A 20,873-nucleotide genomic window follows, 5' to 3' on the forward strand; every position below is an offset into this window, starting at 1 on the left:
GGATAAGCTTCGTCCCTCTTATTTTTTCTTGTTTGACTATAAAGATGACAGGATCCCAAAATGATTTTCTCCAGAGAAGCATTTCCAGAACATTTATTGAGTGAGAGAAATTGTTTGTGTGTGTGTGTGTGTGTGTGTGTGTGAGCATGTTGGGGGGGTTGGGGGGCACTTTACATTGCAGCAATCTCTCTACATTTTCAATGTCTTACACCTGAACTATATCTTGCTGCATGTTGTAATTGAGGCAGTTTGCATATCCTTTCATGAAAAATGTGTTTTTTTTTACCCTTAGTGCAGACAAATCAGCCTACAAAACCCCAGGGCTCTCAATAAGATTGCCATTGGAAAATTACAGCAGCAGCACACTGGCATCTACACCACAGCCTGCTGAAATATTATAGGGAATGGTGTTTTTTATTTTTTTAAGTTTTAAACTAATATATATATATATATATATATATATATATATATATATATATATATATATATATAAAACTGGAATTGTATTGGGATTCGACACAAAAATAATCTGGACGGCCAGCATTTCAGTTAAATGGATTTTCACTGCTGGGATAAAGTCCTCAATGCTAAAGAGAATTACCTGCAGCTTGAACAAACAGGTTTGTCATCTAGACACTCAGTAATTCTCCAGCATAAGAAAACCTGAGCCTCACTTTCAAATCCTTTATCAACAGTGTTTTGGATTTGTGGAGGTAATGCTGTGTTGTTAAGGTCTGTCAAAATATTGTTTAACCAGGTCTGTCAAGATGTTTTATACAGAAAAACTGCACACAAAAAAAGAAAAGAAAAAAAACCCAGATGGATTAAATAACTCATCATCTTGGTGTTAAGTATTCCATGTATTTGAAGAAGAAGCCAACTGACAAACAGTTTGACATCTGTCTTCCCTCAAAGAGGCTAGGGCTGGAGAATATATATACTCCCAGGTAAAGCCTCCCTTTGAGATCATCTCTGCCTGTCGCCCAATTAAAGTTTTAATTACAAAGTTTTTGGGATGATGCTGTCAGATTGTTTTTTGCTTGTGTTTAGTGAAATTAATGAAGTACAGCAGGAGAAAAAATCATGAAGAGCTGCAATAAAAGACATACATAAAAAACAGCTTTAAACCTCTAGATATATGTCATGAAATCAACCTATAGATCCACAGTGGTGGAAGTGTGTGAAGGGTCTGGATGCCCAGTTTCTTGTTTACCTCGACTGCACATTACAATGCAAATGGCATCTTTGCTTGGGAGCTCAGAGGCCTTTACCATGCATCATAATCAATTCCTGAAAAAATACTGAAAACAGGAGGACTGCCTATCCCACTTAATCCAAGCATTCCTCACATAAAGCTGGTCATTCTGGGAAAGCAGGGAAGAATGAAGGCACCAGGAAGAGGAAGGACACGGAGGACAGGCACAGACAGGGACTCAGAGCCCACAGTGAGGACTGGGAAGAGGGAGGAACAAGAGGACACACAGATAAAAACACGCCGCACCAAGCACAAAAAGGGTGTAAAATTATCTATAATTTATACCTTGACTGCATGAAGCATCTGCTGTCTACTTCAATTTATTGGCCTTTTATTTAGGAGTTATTACATTCAGAGGGCTGAGGCTCTCTGGCTCCAGGGGAGAGGTTTTTTTGTCTTCATGTCACCCCCCCAAAGAAAAAAAAAAGAATAAAAAAAAAGATAAAAACCCTATTAGCATACAGAATGAAGAATCCCTTTGGGTGCTGTTTTAGTTTGACTACAAATACATCAAACATTAATGGCTGTCTGGAGAACACTCTTCCACAGCTCTACGGTAGTCAGAGGATTTTATACCAAGAGTTGATCTCATTTAAGAGGAGAAAAAACAGGGAGGGATAAAGTAAAATAACAAAGAGGGATTAGAGTTTGAAGGAATTTAGTTAACAAGCAAACAAACAAGGACGCAAGGCAAGACAGAACAAGACCATCTCAAGACAGGACCCATGTTGCAGGGGCAAGCGTATCCATGAAGGGATCGGTCTGGTGACAGGACAAAGCCAGGGCATGCACACAGCCTGAGTAGTGATGCACTGTCAGTGACGACGCCACACACACAGAGCTCAGCAAACAGGGATGTAGGGGAGAAGAGGAGGAGGAGGAGATGGAGGGTTTCAATGAATCACAGAGGACATACTGGAGTGCCCAATCCTATTTGATCAACAATAATACACTTGCAAAGCCTGGTGCCAGCTCCTGTCCACACTGCATCTCCCTCACGGCCCCCGCTGGGACGCCATGTGGAGTTTCCCCTGATGCCTTGTGGGAGGTCAGTTCCCTGCTCTGGGCTTCTTTGAGACGGCCAAGTCACGAGGCTCTGGCACAGCCACCCGCTGGAAACTGTGCTGCGCTCTACGGTACAGAGATCGTGGCTTTCCACAAAACAACCAGCTTATAAACTACATGGGAATGTATACATCTGGTCACAAAATATTAAGATATATGCATAAATATACTAGAATTCATGAGGTGTGAAATTATTCAAATTTTTGTCTCGTGGCATTTCTAAAATGTATTAATTTTTTAATACATACATCAATCTTTGGCGGAATCCTCATATTCATTACAATTTTGGATTAAAACGTTTCAGTCTTTTTGAATGCCTGAATTTTTAAAATATATATGTATTCATTATATAATTTTTTAACGTGTACAACGCACATCGCACTGCCTCCCTGCGCACACTGTGAGGGGGGTTGGTGGAGCGCAGGTAACATTAACGCACCAAGGGGCCTGAGGAACAATAATATGTTCCTCCTGCTGTAGCCGACAAGGGAAACAATTGAATTTCAGTGTAATAAACACATGGACATGGTCACATGACGTGGACAGAATTCACAGGCCCACAATGATCCTCTCTCCTGCTACAGAAGGAGTTATTAAAAAACAGTGGAATAGACTAGATGTTTCAGCTCTTACGGGGACATTTCTGGCCAAGGAATTATTTAAAATACATACATATAGTACTGTGCAAAAGTTGAAGGCAGGTGTGAAAAAATACTGTAAAGTAATAATGCTTTCAACAAATATTATATTTATCAATTTACTAAATGCAAAGTGAGTGAACAGAAGAAAAATGGTGTGACCAAACTTAGCCTTGCATCAATTCTTCTAGGTACACTTGCACAAAGTCAGGGATTTGTAGGTTGAAACACAATCATTAACTGTAACAGAAACAGCTGTGTAGGATGAATAAATTTCAAGGCAGACAGCGGTTTCCAGATGTGCTGTCCAAGCTCTTTTGAAGAAGCACAAAGAAACGGACAACGTTGAGGACCGTAGACGCAGTGGTCGGCCAAGGAAACGTACTGCAGCAGATGAAAGACACATCATGTTTACTTCCCTTCACAATCGGAAGATGTCCAGCAGTGCCATCAGCTCAGAATTGGCAGAAAACAGTGGGACCCTGGTACACCCATCTACTGCCCGGAGAAGTCTGGTCAGAAGTGGCCTTCATGGAAGACTTGCGGCCAAAAAGCCATACCTCTGACGTGGCAACAAGGCCAAGCGACTCAACTATGCATGAAAACACAGGAACTGGGGTGCAGAAAAATGGCAGGAGGTGCTCTGGACTGATGAGTCAAAATATCTGGCTGTAGCAGAAGGCAGTTTGTTCACCGAAGGGCTGGAGAGCGGTACACGAATGAGTGTCTGCAGGCAACAGTGAAGCATGGTGGAGGTTCCTTGCAGGTTTGGGGCTGCATTTCTGTAAATGGAGTTGGGGATTTGGTCAGAATGAATGGTCTCCTCAATGCTGAGAAGTACAGGCAGATACTTCTCCATCATGCAATACCATCAGGGAGGCATCTGATTGGCCCCAAATTTATTCTGCAGCATGACAATGACCCCAAACATACAGCGAAAGTCATTAAGAACTATCTTTTTCGTAAAGAAGAACAAGGAGTCCTGGAAGTGATGGTTTGGCCCCCACAGAGCCCTGATCTCAACATCGAGTCTGTCTGAGATTACATGAAGATAGAGAAGCAACTGAGGCTGCCTAAATCCACAGAAGAACTGTGCTTAGTTCTCCAAGATGTTTGGGCCAACCTACCTGCCGAGTTCCTGTGTGCAAGTATACCTAGAAGAATTGATGCTTTTTTTAAGGGAAAGGGTGGTCACACCATTTGATGTAGATTTTTCTTCACTTTGCATTTAGTTAATTGATAAATATAATCTATTAACATGTCTATTTTTGAAAGCATTCTTACTTTACACAATTTTTTCAAAACCTGCTTAACACTTTTGCATAGTACTGTATATGAATAACATATATACATAGACATATAAATATATGCAGTATGTATAATATATAAATATATATACATACATACACACACATACATAACCATATATATAGATATACAGATAGTTATGTAGATAAATACAGCCTCCTCCCCTACAGGCCTGCCCAACTCTGCATCTTATTAAGTTACACGCACATTGTCTGTGCATGGCAAAGGATGTGACGGTCCTTCTCACCCCACCATGTCTGAAAAGTGTCTGGAGAGATGGCCCGTGTGCTGTTCTCGAAGTTGACAAATGTCTTCCACTGTGTTGACCTTTCCCAGCCCTAGCATCTGGTTTCCAATGCCTACAGGCTCCTTTCTTTCAGTTTATTTATTTATTTTGTTGCAGTTTTTTTTCTTTTTCAACTTCTTCAAAACCCAAAGCCACAAGGATCTGTCAAGCCTTTAGGTCATCCCCTATAATCTGTTAGCGTTTGAAGGTCTTATATGAATTTCTCTCGTGTGCAGGGAATCCATAAAATAAAATAAAATTCAAACACACACATTCACTCATACAGTCTTTCTCCTGACAACTCGGACTGGGCTGTATGGACCCAGTGGTGGGCTCTCAGGACTTGAGTGTGGTTGTGAGCAGTGCAGGGCGGTTACATGAGGTCCGCCGTGCAACTGAATAGGATTCTAAGGCTCTCCAGATTGTGTCACAATCCCCCTTTATTCTTTGCGTAGGATCAATTAATTTGTCATCCATCGTGATCTTGCCGAGATGCCCGAGACACGCAGTTGTCCTTCACTTGGCTGCTTCCCTGGTTCATCTCCCTGGAGCCAGGTAGAGAGCAATCCCCACGAGATGAGTCCTTGGGCCTTAGCTTCCCCATCAAACCATCTGTCTCCAAACCTCCCCATGCTGCAAATGGGCGGCTGGCTCTCCAGCATCTGCTCATCTGGCAAAGGAAAAGGAGTCGCTTGGCAAGAGGAGAGATGGGAAGTACGACGAAATGTTTTGGATTTGTTTAAAAAAAATTGTTTTAATTCTCTGTACGCAGGCTGTGCTAAGCCGTGAGCATGCTGCACTTACAAGAATAGGATCATTTGGAGGGGGTGTGGTGTTGAAAAGCATGTTTTGTCATTAATTGTCTAGAGGCATGTCAGTTAAAAGAGTACCCTCTTAAATAAGTGAAGAGTTTCCACACGTCAGCTGAACAACAGCACAGCTGAGCAAAAAAAGATGACGAAAAAGTGTCTGATGTTTAATTGAAGAGGAGAGGTATGAGTTAATTATGCAGATAAAAACCTAGATAGTGTAATTTATCCGAATTCTGAATTTGGAAAGATTAGTGCATTTATGTCGTACATAATAACAATAAAAAAAACAATAATACTAATATGAAGAAACCATGAAAAACTATTTTAACTATAACGTCGAGAAAATGAAAAATAAATAAATAATAATAATAAAAACAACATAGCAGCTGGTATGAAACCAATTCCATGAGAGAAAACAGGTTTGCACAGATATGCAATGTTGTCTGTGGCTTAATGTGCCTCTGCACTATAGGGAGACAAGGATATAAAAAGAAAATTAGGTCAATTTACAGTATGGCGCACAGCCACACTAGTGAACAGATCTGCCTCAGAGAGAACAGAAATACGGGTCCCGCCCTCCCTGCATATCTGTGTTCTAATTAGCAGCAGACATGCTTTCATCTACAGATACAACTATAAACTGCTTACTGCTGTAGAGGCTGTCATCGGTTACCTGATCTCTGCCAACACGCCTGCCAAAAACAGCGCCAAGAAATCCCAAGAACAATGACGCCTGTCCACGGATCTCTTTGATCTCCCTTGTCATACATTTTTGTTAAACAAATTACACTTTCTTTGATTGTTGATTATTTCTATATTATAGAGCATTATATATTATGATTCATCTTTTTTTCTCCTTCTTCTAGACACCTAAATTCCCTTGACCCTCACTGTCCCATTTCTTTTGTCTGCATTTCTCAGCTCAGATAAGGCACCAGGAAGAACCCAACACTTGGTCCCAGAAGACATGGAGTTGCAAAGTGCATAAAAAAAGAGTGAGGTGGAACAGGATTTCCACATGCATATTTTTGTTTTTATCTTGCCATGCAGGATCGGGTCTCACGGCTTTTGCAAAGGGAGGGTTTTGGGGGTGGGGGAAGGTTGGGGGACACAGTATCCACAGAACAGACAAGCACAGCACTCAAAGGAAGAAGAGCTCTCCAACCTTACTGGCGCTTTGGTCCCCAATAAAGGGCTGCAGAGAAACGCAGGAGACAGAATAGACAGGCAGCTTGGGGGAAAAAACCACTTCAGGATTCAACCAATTTCCATGAAAGTAGCACGCAACCTGTCTGACACACTGACAGATTAAGGGTGGTACTGATTATGCACATTGTAATTGAGTTCGTTAAAATAACGGGCAGCATCAGTGATCATTATGAAGCATTTGTATCTCCGGTTTGTTTGTTTTGATTTCTTTTACTACTCAAGGCAAAAAGTATGACACTCTCTGGACCACTCACCACCCTCCCTACCCTGCCCCCCGCCACACCCCCTTTTGTCTTCCAGGTCAGCGTGACATGACCTCCGGGAGGTTTGAGTCTTCGCGGGAAAGGTCAAAGGACGAACTCTCCCCGATCACAAAGAGTGATGTGTCCAGCAGACGCTACAGACAAGACGGACAGCGTGACCCACTGCAATACACGCAGGAAACAAACATTTACAGCAAGAGAAACACACAGACAGATAAATAAAGGGGACACAGACCTGTGCATGACTTCGCAGGGGATGAGCACTGGCACTACCGTATGTGTGAGAGTCATGAGTGAAACATGAGGCGTGGCGACGATGGCAATGCAATTCAATGTCAGCGATTTGAAAAGTCTGGAGACCCCACCCCCACCCCTTCCCACAAAATAAAAAAATAAAAACAATCATTTTTTGCAATACCTTGCATTGCATTAGCCATAAGACAATGGCTTTTCACAGAAAACACATAGACAGGAGGAGGCTCCAAATGAAGACACAGCAGGGGGAAGACAAGAAACAAAACTGTGGAACAGTGGAGCCTCTGTGAGGCCTGGCACTGGAGGTCCCGGATCACTCGCCCCTCCTGGCCCCTGCACTTACCACACGGCCCCTGCTGTTTGATGGGGATGTGAGCTTTGGCTATGCACTCCGCCTTGCGCCGCTCACAGTCGTTGCCGTACGTCTTCCCGTCTTTGCCGCAGAGGGGCTTGTAGGTACCGTCGCACTGGATGGGCTCACAGGAACAGCGCGGGCCTTGTCTGTCCAGGTAACAGATGGCATTGAACTTGCACTCGTCTTTGCACTCCTCTGATGGCGAGGTGAGCAACAGTGCAAAAAAGGGAAAAGAAAGACAGACAATATCTAATTAGACGCTAATATTAACACTGATGTGTCCATCAAGTTTTTGGCTAAACCTGCTGTTGAAATTTCAACCCCAAATCACAATTTTCTCCCTGTTTAAAAAACCCAATACACTTCAGCACAGCCCTATTCCCTGTGCTCTGCCCTGCTCCATGTGACCACATTTCACATTGCGTTTCGTTCCTCCCCAGTTGTCATTTTGCTGCATGCATTGATAGAGCATTCTGGGAATGTTTGCACATTTTATTTTCCCCTTCAAATGAGCTTGTTGGAGCTTGCCCCATGAAGATGCAAACAGTACCAACTGTGGCTGTACCACAGGCATTGATTAAAAAAATAATCATACAGGATGGAGTGAACATTCAGGCAGAAAGAGTATTATGGTGGCCAGCAGGTTTCCAACCAAGCATGCAGTATTAGTTTTGTAAAGAATCTGAAACAGCTCATTATATACGTCAATTTGCAATCTCTCAGGGCTCAAGCTAAGCCAAAGACATGAAGACGGTAGTGTTGCAGCACTCGGGGTCTCAGGCTATGATCCGATCTGAGATTGGGAACTCACTGCTACCGAGAAAATACGTTGATCACGTCACAAAACTCCAAATGATATGGAAATCCATTCGTTTGCAAATCGCTGCTGCTGATTTTCTTTTCTTTTTTCGCTCAAATCTTCGGGCTGCCAAAGAGCAATCTGGGTTATTAAGTTGATGCACAGTCAGAAGATATCGCAATGGATTCTGTAGGATTTTCTGCAGATATTGCATAGGCCTCACTGACTTATTTGTTATTTAATGGAGCAGAAACGGCTTAAAGGTTCACATGAATCGACCGGGTTCCTCCCGCCTCACCGTTCTTCTTGCAGCGGCCATCATGGATCTTGCGCAGCTCGGTGCCCTTCTGCAGGGCGGACTTGAGCATCTTACACTCGTTGTCGTAGGAAAGGCCGTCATTGGCGCACAGTGGCTGGCCCCCCGGGGGGCAGGACTCAGGCGGGGAGAAGGTCTGCGGGCGGCGAGTGCGCGGCTCCACCCGACACCCCACGTTCAGGTTGTTCTGGCTGTCTTTGCAGGGGTCTGGAGAGGAAAGAGAGAGGGGGAGAAGAGCAGAGAGAAAAGAGGAGACAGTGTCACTGCAAGGTCAAAATTCTTGGGGTCTGTGTCACTGAAACAGTCGGCTGGATAAACACAGATCTTATAAATTACTGTGGCCTTTGAAAATGAGGTGTGTGTTGGTGTGAAGACACGTGAAAACAATGGTTTCACAGAGGAAATCAGAAATCTGCTCAGACATGGGCCCGTCCCACACCGTCACACACACGCCCTGGGCCAACGCAGAGGCAAGCTAATCCATAATTGTAATATAATTACCATGATGTTTATAGAGGGGCAGCGTGGAGACAAAGAGTTTGCTTGCCATCACTCCGCAATACAGCCCTGCCAAGCTGTGCGTCAGTCATTTGCTACCCACAGGGTATAAAACAAAACCGAAAAACGAGAACGGCTTCCAAGTATTTGGATTAAAACAAAGAATGAAAAAACGCCAACATAAATGAGTCCACAGCTTCGCTTTAATCTTTCCACAGAGCAGTGTGCATGGCTGCAGTGTTCTTGCCAGGTCCAAGGCATATTAGCGTAACAGCCTAAATCACGGATGAACAGCCAGGAACGGCACAACAGAACAGAGTACATTACAATACCAGCAGTGACACGGCTAATGGGCTACTGCACAATTCCAACAATCGTTTAGAAGAAGCGCTATTCTCGTTAAATAAAAGAATAAAAAATAAAGTATTTACAGGATTTCTCTCATTAAAACAAATACAAAAAATGACAATGCCGTGTCAGTGCTCAATGCCAATTTCAGCTCTTTCTGAGTAAGATGAGTGGGCCGCGTGTGAAAATGTGGCCACATCTTTCAGGAAGATTTAATATGTTTGGCCAATTTTTCCTGAATTTAGGGTTGCTCCGGAGAATTCAGCACGTGACATTTTCATTACCTTTAGTTCAATATATTACATACATCCCCAGGAAGAGAGAGCATTAATCTACAGATTGCCATGCCCGCCTCATCACTTTCTCAGGTGTCTACAGTGTTTATGTCTTTGTCTATAGTTGGATTTCAATACTTTTTTTTTTGTTCTTTTTCAGAAGAAAATGGGGATAGTTAATGAAAAATGGAGCCCGGATACAGCCGCAGTCTAGCTCCGGGATAAAACAGGCCGATGAACAGCCCACGAGAATAAAAAATAAATAATAAAAAATAAAAAAGAGAACTAATTTAACTAGTAGGAAGAACTGTACAGAGGAACAAAGGAACAAGAGAAAAAGATACATACAGCAGCTTACAACATGATACAAAAGAACACAGGTGGCAACAAAGACTACCAAAAATTACCTTGCTATGATGAACAACAGACAGCACGAGGAAAAAGAACGGGGAAAAAATACAAGTTGAACGGGAATAGCAAGAAGTGCAAAAGGAGAACACGAACAAAGAAGCTGGCAGAAACAAGGAAGGAGGAAAAGATGGCCTGTAAGAAAGGCAATAACAAGAAGGACAAGTGGGAATCTGGGGGGAAAACAGAACAAAGAAAGGACCGTCCAAGAAATAAACACTGGCGACAACAGCAACACGGAAATTAAGGAGAGCAGCACTGCCAACCATGGAGACAAAAGAAGGATCAGCAGTGAGGACAGGAGGAACAAGGAAAAGAAGGATCGGGAAGAATACTTCCAGGAAGAATGACAAGAAGAAGAAATAGAACCAAAGGAAAGAGAAAAAAGAAAATCAGTGATAATGAGTGCAGGAAGGAGAAAGAGACAAACCAGAACAGCAGGGCCAGGAAGCAAGAGAACATGAAGAAAAAACACTAACAGCAAGAACGGGAAGGGGGAAGAACAAGAAGAGAAAATGAAATGACACAGACAGGGACACGACAACTGGACGGGACGAGAGGAACAATGGGGGGGAGGCGGACCGGACAGCTCACCGCAGGAGCCATCGTGCTGCTTCCTGATGTTCCTCTGCAGGTCGCAGGCGTGTTTGTTCAGCACGCACTCGTTGTCGTAGTCCTTGCCGTCGCTGCCGCACACCAGGTGCTCGGGCTGCTGCTCGCAGGACAGGGGGCACATGCACTTGGCAGACTGGCCATCGGACGACTGGATGCAGGTGCTGCCGTAGCTGCAGTCCACCTCACTGCAGGGGTCCTTCAAGGCTGAGGAGAGACGGAGAGCGTCAGCACAAAGGGCCACTCCCCTTCTGCAGGCCGGGTGTGCTGCGGGAGTCCGCTGTGACCCCCGGGACAGCCCGATCGGTTATGTGAAGCAGAGTACTGAGAAGGAAGAAGGGAGGGGTGCTACAGACCCAGCGTCAATGGCGAGTGTGTGTGCGACCAATGGAGTAAAGAATGAGAGACAAGGCAGGCCAATGATGATCATTCTTCTGAGAGCAAAAGAGCAAGTAGTGAGAGTAAGTCTCTTGGTACATTCCGCTCGTTTGGGCACTTTCTTCATTCCACACGTGGATGGCTAGTGCCCGTACCACCCTGCACATGCCTTTCTCTCTACCCTGCTCAGAACCAGAAGCGATTTCCAGCAGTGATGCAATTCACACATTGCAATCTCTCCTGCAGGCGAACTGGCCTTGCTAAACCCTTACCCGGAGCACGGGAGGCATAAGGTCAATGATGCGAGGAGTGCTCAGAAGGGTAACAGAAGTGTGCGTGTAAGGGGATTTATAGGCAGCGTGAAATTAGATGTGCTAAGCTATAGCTTTTTTTAGTATTGCGGGAAGGCATCGTACTAGCAAATGGTGCTAAAAAGGCTCTATTTACCTTCTAATGGTAAACAGAATTAGCTCTGCTTTCCAACCATTAAATTACGGTCCTGTATTTTTCTATGGCAGCAAGTTTGCGAAAGCCAAGAGAGAGACTGGATTTGAATACTAAGAGGACGGCCCATTTAGTGCCTACTTCTCTGCACAGTGTTAGCACAGATCAGCTGTACTTCAGCTGCAGATGTATGAGCAAAGTTCTAGTAAGAATGTGACTGGTTTATCAAGTACAGGGAAAACTCCCCTGTGAGATCTGGTTAAAAGAAACTTTTTTGTATTTTTTATTTAAGATGTATGCTTCATCTCTTAATCAGGCTACTGGTGTGAAATGAAAGTCAGAGGGGATTGTGCAGGGAGTCCTGGTGATCCAACTGCAGTGGCGGGAGGTATGACATCACGATTAGGGTGAGAAACAGAAGAGAGTAAAATAAATAAATAAATAAATGAAGTTAACCTTAATTATAAAATAAAAAAGAAACCCTCCTCTCGCCTAAACCCTCTTCGATAAATGCTTTATGTTTTACGCTAGATTTATTAATACTTAATATAGCCAAGAAATACTGCAGGTTGACAGATATGCTCAATGCAACTTTAATTGGTATCCTCAGTTGTACACCGGGGACCACAACAGAGTGCTCGCTGGGGGCGGTATCAATCTTGTCTTGTTCAGATGAATACCGCAGCCCACTGGCACCGCCCTAATGAGAGCAGGTAGTGATGCCACACCACCCAGGCTACCGTGCTGAGAGTTTGTGCAAGACTGTCTATGGGCTTTGGGGAAACGGATATTGACAGCTCTGGGCCATTCATGGGACCGCACAAAAAGAACCACAAAAAACCCATATCCAAGCATCTCATTTCAGAGTCTTTTTCTTCGATGGGCTTTTGGTTTTTCTATTGTCACTTGATTTTATGTTTCTTTCCTTTTTGTATTCATCTCTTCTCCTCTAGGAATAAGGGGGGGATCCTTTGATTTATTTATTTATGTAAAATAAATCTATAAATAAAACGTATTGAATGCAGAAGAGAGGCCCAAAAGTTCAAAGGCCAGGCGGCTGTCAGCCCTGCTTCTGAACGCACTGCAGAGCCAAACTGTGTCACGGCTCCTGACTGGCACAAAAAAACCTGCCATATTTGAAAAATGGGTCCCAATAAAAAAATAACAAACAACAACAAAAATTTGAACAAACAGGGCAATTTGACTAAATGGTAAAGCAAGGGAGAAGGTGGCAAGGGGCCATGCCTTGACCTCGGCACGTTGTAGAGGGGCAGATTAGTCCCATTGTACACAGGGCAGACATCATACCAGTGGCACAAGAGAGATTTGCTAGAGTACATAAATAGATGAACAACCAAAATAAATACATGAATAAATTAACAAATATATACATAAATCAACAAATAAAATAAAATCCTGATTAACTCTGCTATCAAGCACAGATCCTTGGTTATCAAAACCAAAACCAGCCCTGGTGCTGGGCTTCCCCCCCCACTGGTAGGCTGGTAGAGATGATAACATGATCAGCAGGACCAGGTTGAGCTTTCAGCTCAGACTGGATTAAAACTGTCTGGAATTATCAAACGTAAAATCTGGATTTGGGAGTCTAAGGAAGTATGCATAGCCCCAACCAAACCAAGCTACTGCCCCCCCAATCCCTGCCAACAGCCCACCCCCCCTCCACCCCCCTCCACCCCCACTCTCGACCCCCACAGCCACCACCATCTGAAACCTGAAAGCCTCTCGACTAGAACCTTTCATGTCGATTTATCCTTATTATCACGCTTGCAGAACTGCAACTCGCAAATATGAATAAGCTCTCATCAGGGGGTGGATGTCTTGCTCTGCGCTCAAAGAGAGAGAGAGGGAGGGAGGGAGGGAGGGAGGGAGGGAAGGAGGGAGAGAGAGGATCTGACGAGCTCTGATCAACTCCAGAAAGAAGTGCAAAAACTTAAAGAAGAAAATAATAAGTTAATTTAAACTTTGAAAATTTATCAGACGCGTCCTCTGCCACCTGTCTCATTCTCTCGCTCTCTCGCTCTCGCTTACTCGCTCCGTCAGTAATATACTGCGCAACCAGACACAAATTCAATATTTCACTGGGTTCGATAAGCAAACTCATTCTACACAACACACAGCTAGGGCCGATAGATAGATAGACAGATAGAAAATGGAATAAATGAATGAATAAATATTAAAACTGGAAGAAAGCAGCGGCACTGGAGATGGAAGGAAGCATATAAAGTTGTATAGTATCTCTCTTTCTCTTTCTTTCTGTTACTCTCTCTCTCCATTTCTCTCTCACTCACTATAATTTCTCAATTATCACTGCTGCTGTCTTAAAGAGAAGGTCGCCAGGTCTGAAATTGTGTTTTTAATGTCTGTCTTCAACCTTCAGCCTCTCGGTTTTGGAGCAATTTTGCTTTTGCACCTGATAAAAGATACTCCAGAACAAAGCGCATTACCGTGGCGTCCTCTTGTCCACAGTGAGAACTAGTGGGAGGGCGGAGGGGATTTTTGATTGGGGTTGGGGTGTGGGGCCAGCAGACCCTATATTGCCTGGCTCACATCCGCAGCTGTTGCCTGCTGGGTAGTCCCTATATAGGCTATAGCTCATTAACCTGCATCCCTCTGCCTTGCGGGCTCTGACTGACACACAGTGCTGTGTTCGGGAGGGGGCAGGGAAAGGAGGCCGCACAGAGAGAGGGGGCGAGGATGGAAACGAATCTGGGGTTACACAGTCATTTGATTAATTTCAGGTTTCGGGAGGTGCGTAATACTGATTCAACGGTGTGTCAGTTGTCTTTGCGAATGCAGAACGTGGCGAGGGCAGTGTCCAGCAGCTGGGCTTTGGCTCATACACAACACAGCTCATAAAGTCCAACAGCTGCTGGCATTATGTTGGTAAAAGCACAGATTCCTTCACTATAAAATTCCAACAATGCTGGCAACACAATGCGGTGCGAAATATCACAATTAGCCCAGGCTGTCCTGGTGGCTTTCAATTAAGTCCATTCACAACTCCTGTTGTCTTAACAGTAGCTGGACAGAAGAAGCGGCGCTGGGTTAAAGTGTTTCCCAATGCAGAGAACGTCGGTGCATTTTAATCATGTCTGTTTCATTCCTCGTACCATCCTCTCTGTGCAAACAGTGTCGGGTCCTGGCAGTTTACAGCAGATGCAAGCCGAACAATAGAACATATTTCTGTTTACATATGGAACAGCGGCCCTCCCACGCGATCTTTGTCTGTATTGTTATTTTGTGGTGTGTATGTGTGTGTGTGCCTTTGTCAAAGGGGAAATCAAAAAAACGCATTATGCAAAGAAATGAATAAATAAATAAATAAATAATGAAGGGGGGGAGTGAGAGAGGGAGGGAGGGAGAGGAAGAGAAAGTTGTAAAGTGGAGCTCATATTAGCCTGAGCCAGCAAATGTCTGTTTTTAAATGAGGGAGGCCTTACACTAATCTCTGCTTATCTCTCCTGAGCAAGATGCCTGGCCCTTGCGAGGTAAAGGCAGACAGGATTTGTTTAACAAGTATCACTTCTCGGGAGAAAGGATGAGCATGTGAATGAGGAAGCAGATAGGATTCAAAACATTATAATTTTTCAAGCGAAAGCCTTACCTTAGAGTTGTAAGATTTCGCAGGTTTTGAAATGGAAGCAGCTCAATGCATTGTATACATCTGTGAGCAAGGTAAATCACACACACACACACACACCTATTATGTAGTTATTTATTTACTTGTAAATGGTACTAGCTCCACAATCCTACAGAGAGAAAAACTTGGTCTATTTATAAGCCAAACAGCACATTTTAATTGCTCCCATTTTACCAAGAGCTGCATTAACTCTCGATGGCCCTGCTTTAGCACCGCGTGGCATCATTGCTGTCTTTTGGAGGAGCCCCACTACTTCCTCCCCTGCCTTTCAAAAAACCCAGCAAACGGTGCAGGAGGGAGCGAGTAGGTATGGGGGGAAAAATTAAATAAATCACTGCAGGCCAAGTAAAATACAGGACCTGCTGCAAAATGTGCCAGTTTTTTTTTTTTTCCTCTTTCCTCCACCTTGAAACTGTTAAATAGCAATCAGCATTGTTCAAACCCAATTCACCCAAAAGTCAGGAGGGTGATTGGGCTAGCACACACATCTGAACTGGTTTAGAATATTAACAGAACATTGAATGTGAACCCCGACCCCCATGCACACAAACGCAACAAAACGCAGAGGTCATCCGTGTCACATAGAGAAGTGCCTTTGCTTTCGGTCTGTCTTTGTTTCCTTTCTTCTTCTTACAATCCCCTGCAAGCGACGCAGGCTTCGAGGGAAACGCATCGGAAGGAGCCCATTGTTACCTAGACAGGTGAGCGGTGTCGCCAGCACATCTACACGGCAAAAAACTCATTTAACCAGCTGATTGTAACCATGTGGCGGGAGCGCGGGGTCTGCAGCGCTGTGTCGCAGCAGCCCCGAGCCGCTTGAATAATGACCTGTCAAAGCAAACAATCGAGAGCCGGCCATTTATTTTTCAATTCACGTCCCTCTCTCTTCGTGTCAAAGCTGCGGCCACTGGCAGTGCAGTCTGAGACCAGGCCGATGGCGGGGGCGGTCGGGGGGGGTGAGACAGCTGCATTGTCTTCCTGGACATTGAGCTGGAAGACTAGCACTCCAATGTAAGGCACTGACACACACAGGAACACACACAGGATCACACAGATCCCACGAACACACACACAATCTGACACACAGAATCGCACAAATCGCTCACGCACACGTGCTCGTGCTCACAAACACTCACGTTCACATACAGACTTGTAAACCAACTCACACACTCGTAGGTGCAAAACAGTCCTTTCCTTGTCTGCTGTTCATTTGTGGTCTGATTACGTCTCAGCGCCACACTGAAGTCTCAGCGGAGATCGAACAAGACAGGTATGTACTGACAGAGCTTTAATTACCGGAGTGCCTGTCATGGCGAAAAACAACCACATCTGGAGGAGGCAGCCACTCGTCCAGTCACGCACCAGGCTTGACTGCGGACGCACAGCACTAGAACAGAAACACTAAAGAACAAGAGGCATGTTTTCCCATTTCTTCTCCTCATATACATATAATGGCAATGAGAGCCCCACTGTGCTTTACACTGCCCTTAAGGGATCAAGAAAACACAAACTCAAGAGGGAAATTCCTTCTCAATTTTAAGCAACAGCTGCAGTAAATTGGTTTGCTTTTCTAAAACTATCAGAAGGATGGGGAGGAGGGGAATCAAAAACTCAAGAGACCTTGGCTCCGATAGGTGTGTGTGATCTGTCCGTGTCACCGCACGGGAGGCCTAAAGCTTTTCATCTCAGCGCAGCAGTGGGGGCCCCCCAGGTGAACGGCTGCGGGAGAAATGAACAGTCTCATCAGCTGGCTCCGCAGCGCTCCCCTCACCGCTGATCAATCCTGACTCCACGCGGCATCGATTCCAGCGGAATGAAGCGCAGCCTTCAGAATGTCAACTCGCCGAGCGTTCCACAAGATTGAAGCTCACAAATGAGTTTTGAGATGAACTTTATCAGGCTGGAGACACTGTTTACTCTCTCTATCTTTGGAGGGCAACTTTATGAGCGAGAGTGATCTCCCCTGATCCCCTGCTCACTGGCACAGCCCCGCCGCTTCTCTCCGCCACAGCGAAAGCCTCGCAGACTCCCGTCCTCTCTGCGCTAATCTTCCGGATTGGTGGTCATAAAAAGCTTTCACAATTACACCATAAATGAAGGCCGGCTCGCTGAAGCAATGATGTTTATTATGCCATTGCCTCAATCTCCCAACATAATCTAACTGAAAAATATAAATTCAGGTTTACCCCCATGAAGCCTGTTTCTTCAGGAGGGAAAACCTGAATTTATATTTTTCAATTAAGGGGTTGGTGGGGGGGGCATTGTGTTCAGCTCTTAATGAAGAAGTCTACGGCCAAAATCTAATACAGCAGACAGCGTGTTGTTCGTGACTCTCTGCAGTCGGGTGACACACCGATTGCGTGCTGATTCTCCCGGCTGAGTGACAGTGAGGAGTGCTGCGCGGTGGGCGGGTGGCACATATTCTGGCGCTGGTGTCTTTTAATACCATCCCACCCCACACAGATCTTAGCCTCTGACTTTGAACACAGTAATTAAGACAACCCCCCCTTTGAAACCCCATAATTGCAGCCCTTGTTTGCAACGCGAGTGGCTTATGAGAAGATATGCTGTTTTCTGTGCCAACGCAATTAAATCTGAACGCGCTCTGCGATTATTAATGTGAAGCACTCCAAAGAAAAGACGACAACCTCTTGAGTGGATCTTGGCACTTCAGAGAGGCAATATGATGTCCAATTCTGTGTGTGTGTATGCGTGTGTGTGTGTGTGTGTGGCTTTTCTTTTTGTGTGTGTATGTGCCATATTAAAATGAGCAGACATTAAGTGTGCCCTGCCTGAATTGTGCTGTACTCACCACAGGGGCCCTTGCGCATCACCTTGAGACGCCTCTGCATGCTGCACTGGGCCTTCTCCAGCTCGCACTCGTTGGAATAGGTGGAGGAGTCGGAGCCACACACCGGCGCCACCACCGCCGGGCAGGTGATCTTCCTGCACACACACTCCGCCTTAGAGGAGTCCGCCGGGTCCCTCTCACACACCGCCCCGAAGCCACACAGCATCCCTCGACAGGCTGCAGGAGCACGGAAACAATACGTCAAGAAAATGTATATGAATTCGCTAACACGTGCTCGGGCTCCACCCCTGCAGAAAGAAAATCAATCAATAAATAATCAAACAAATCAATAATTAATATTCATCAGTTGTTTTTTTTTTAAGATATTGGACCATGATGAACAAAACCCTCCCGTGTAGGGTTCACATTTCACCGCATATGCCGCCCACCACACTGAACTGCATCAGAAAAGTTAAAATTGTACTTAATTGTCCTCTTCCCTGGATTACTGGATGGGGTAAATCACAGTACAGTTGGCACTTGATGGAAGCTTTCAGGGCTCAATTTTAAATCCCTGAGGCAGGGGTGTTAAACCCGCTGTGTCATGCCAGTTCAAAAATCCTCTCTCCCCCCTCCCCCCTACCCCTCGTCAGTCTTCCTTACACTTATCCTGAAATTATACTCTTTATGTCTCCAGCCTGCGTGCAGCGAGCCGGCCGGGTGGGTTTCTGATTCTCTAGCAGCTGGTTTGCATCTCTTGGTTAATTTCCTGGATGTTTGCTGCTCATCTGAGGCAGATGCCAGAGCACCTGCTGAGTGACATTGCGATACATACAGATATGTGTTTGTGTGAGTGTATATATATGTAGATAGATAGAGAGAGGCTGAGAGAAGCTGTAGACAGATGCAAGTGGAATCCCCATCTTGGGGAGACCTTCATCCAGCACTAGATGGCTAATGGTGATGATATAGAGATGGATAGATAGCTAGATAGATAGACAGACAGACGGATACACAGATAGATAGATAGATAGATAGATAGATATACACGCGTGTGTGTAAGTATATATCTGCTTGTGCTATGCACTCACTGACTCCCTCGCACAGCCTGGTAGGATGTGTGCATCTTCCATTTGATTATTCTTGCAGCTTTTTATTGTTTTATTTTTTATTGTTGGTGTGTGTGTTGGGGGGGGCTTTTCTTGCCGCAAGTGAGTGACAGAGCTGGTAATTTAGCAGCCGAGTTTACCGCCCCACCCCGCCCAGCACCTCAGTGCTCAGTCCTCTCCCCCCGCCAGGCCAGGGAGGCACACTGGTGTGTTCAGAGCAGTTGGTGCCGCGATCTTGGTGCTTTGCTCACAGTTTGCAATTAAGTTAAAGAGAACAGCCGCAGCCGAGCCTGGCGTGATCCGCAGACAGCTCAGGGCCAGCAGACTTCCTTGACTTACACACAAGGTGACACTGACACCGTGTCCCGCAGTGCTTACAAGACACATCACAGCACTGGGATTAAACAAACAACCAGCAACGAAGTGGAAAGGGTGCCAAGGAAAAAGTCACTGTCGGCATGTAGCACCGTCTCTGATTTTGGCATCATTTTGTGATGCCAGAACAGCACACATTGGGCACACGAATCTCACGGACTTCATTTATCCCCAATCTGGATGGAGCACTCATCAGGGTCGATATCTTGATCTCCCGTGGGGAGAGTGGAGCGGCCACGGTACTGTCACTGTACACTCACAACACTAACAGACACAAATTGGGTGAGCTATTCCATAACCGCATAGCCGTAATTTATACAGCAGCCACAGAACCACATGAACCACAGTCAGAAACAGACCGTTCTCCTTCCCTGACTAGGCTTCTGTACTATACCGCCCAAAGGATTCAACTAGAGATTTGAAATATTTTATTCAAAGCAATAACATAAAAGTTTAGGTGTGCTTAGGGGCTGAAGAATGATAGAGATGGCACTTGTAACTGCATCTCTGACAGGGCGAGCACACGCCTGGAGAGGAGGCTCCACCCTGCCCGCCGGCCTGGCGCTGACTCCGACATCCAGCTCAGCTCAGACACAAATTCGCGGCTTTGAAGTGAGTGCTGTGCTAAAAAGAGTGCAGCTCAACCAGTGTTCAGTACAATCCAGAGCTTTTCACCTTTGAAGAAGACAAGCTTATTGTCAAAGGAAGTTCTACAAAGGTGGGGCACAGTTTGTTACCCAGCGTTATTAAGCCCAAAGAAAAAGAAAGCAGGAAAAAAAGAAGCAGAACAACAACACACGCTCACACTATATTAAGCCGGGGTGGTCCCTCGGGCGCTTCGACTCATGCCGGTCACAGGAGAGCTAATTATGGAGTGAGGAACACAGGCTTCAGGTCATCTGATAAGATGGCAATGTGTGATGAATGCTTTCTGTATATGCACGCAAGCTCTTGTTATCTGTTCATTTATAGTTCTATTTTAAAACATATATGACATGCATACACAAACACAGTATTTTCCGATTAAGAAAAACAATTAAGACTTATTTAAGAAGTTATTACCCTGAGAGAGTAATTCTTTCTCTCTGACTTTTCTTGGAAACAATAATTAAAAAAAACCAATAACAAATGTATGTCACAGCAATGACTTGCAAGCTAAACACAACGTTTCCGTTTCTTGATATTGAAACGTGGGACCCGTCCTCTCCGTGCTGATGAAGGGCCCGCAGGCACGTGGCATAATTATCATTACAAATGTGTCTTGAAAAAAGTTCACCTGAGCATTGAAATTGAACTTGACAGCCAACACATTAATGGCAGCAACTAGCTCCCAAGAGCCCTTCCTGTCAAAATAATATCCCTTTGCAAGGAGCGGCGGACATATTTTAGGATTATAATCTTAGACTAACTAGG

General features: G+C 44.9%; 1 protein-coding gene across 3 annotated transcripts in view; it reads right to left on the bottom strand.

Moving 5' to 3' along the window:
* agrn (agrin) overlaps positions 1–20,873 on the bottom strand; it is a 203,931-nt gene that overhangs the window by 58,772 nt on the left and 124,286 nt on the right. For all 3 annotated transcript variants that reach the window (XM_066691166.1, XM_066691167.1, XM_066691168.1), the window contains 4 exons: positions 17,998–18,213; positions 10,685–10,909; positions 8,544–8,768; positions 7,435–7,641 (listed from right to left, as the gene is read on the bottom strand). In XM_066691166.1, the coding sequence (XP_066547263.1) occupies positions 7,435–7,641; positions 8,544–8,768; positions 10,685–10,909; positions 17,998–18,213 (873 nt within the window). The remainder of the gene's footprint in view (positions 1–7,434; positions 7,642–8,543; positions 8,769–10,684; positions 10,910–17,997; positions 18,214–20,873) is intronic.

The sequence above is a fragment of the Amia ocellicauda genome, chromosome 18, assembly GCF_036373705.1.
Source record: "Amia ocellicauda isolate fAmiCal2 chromosome 18, fAmiCal2.hap1, whole genome shotgun sequence".
NCBI lineage: Eukaryota > Metazoa > Chordata > Actinopteri > Amiiformes > Amiidae > Amia > Amia ocellicauda.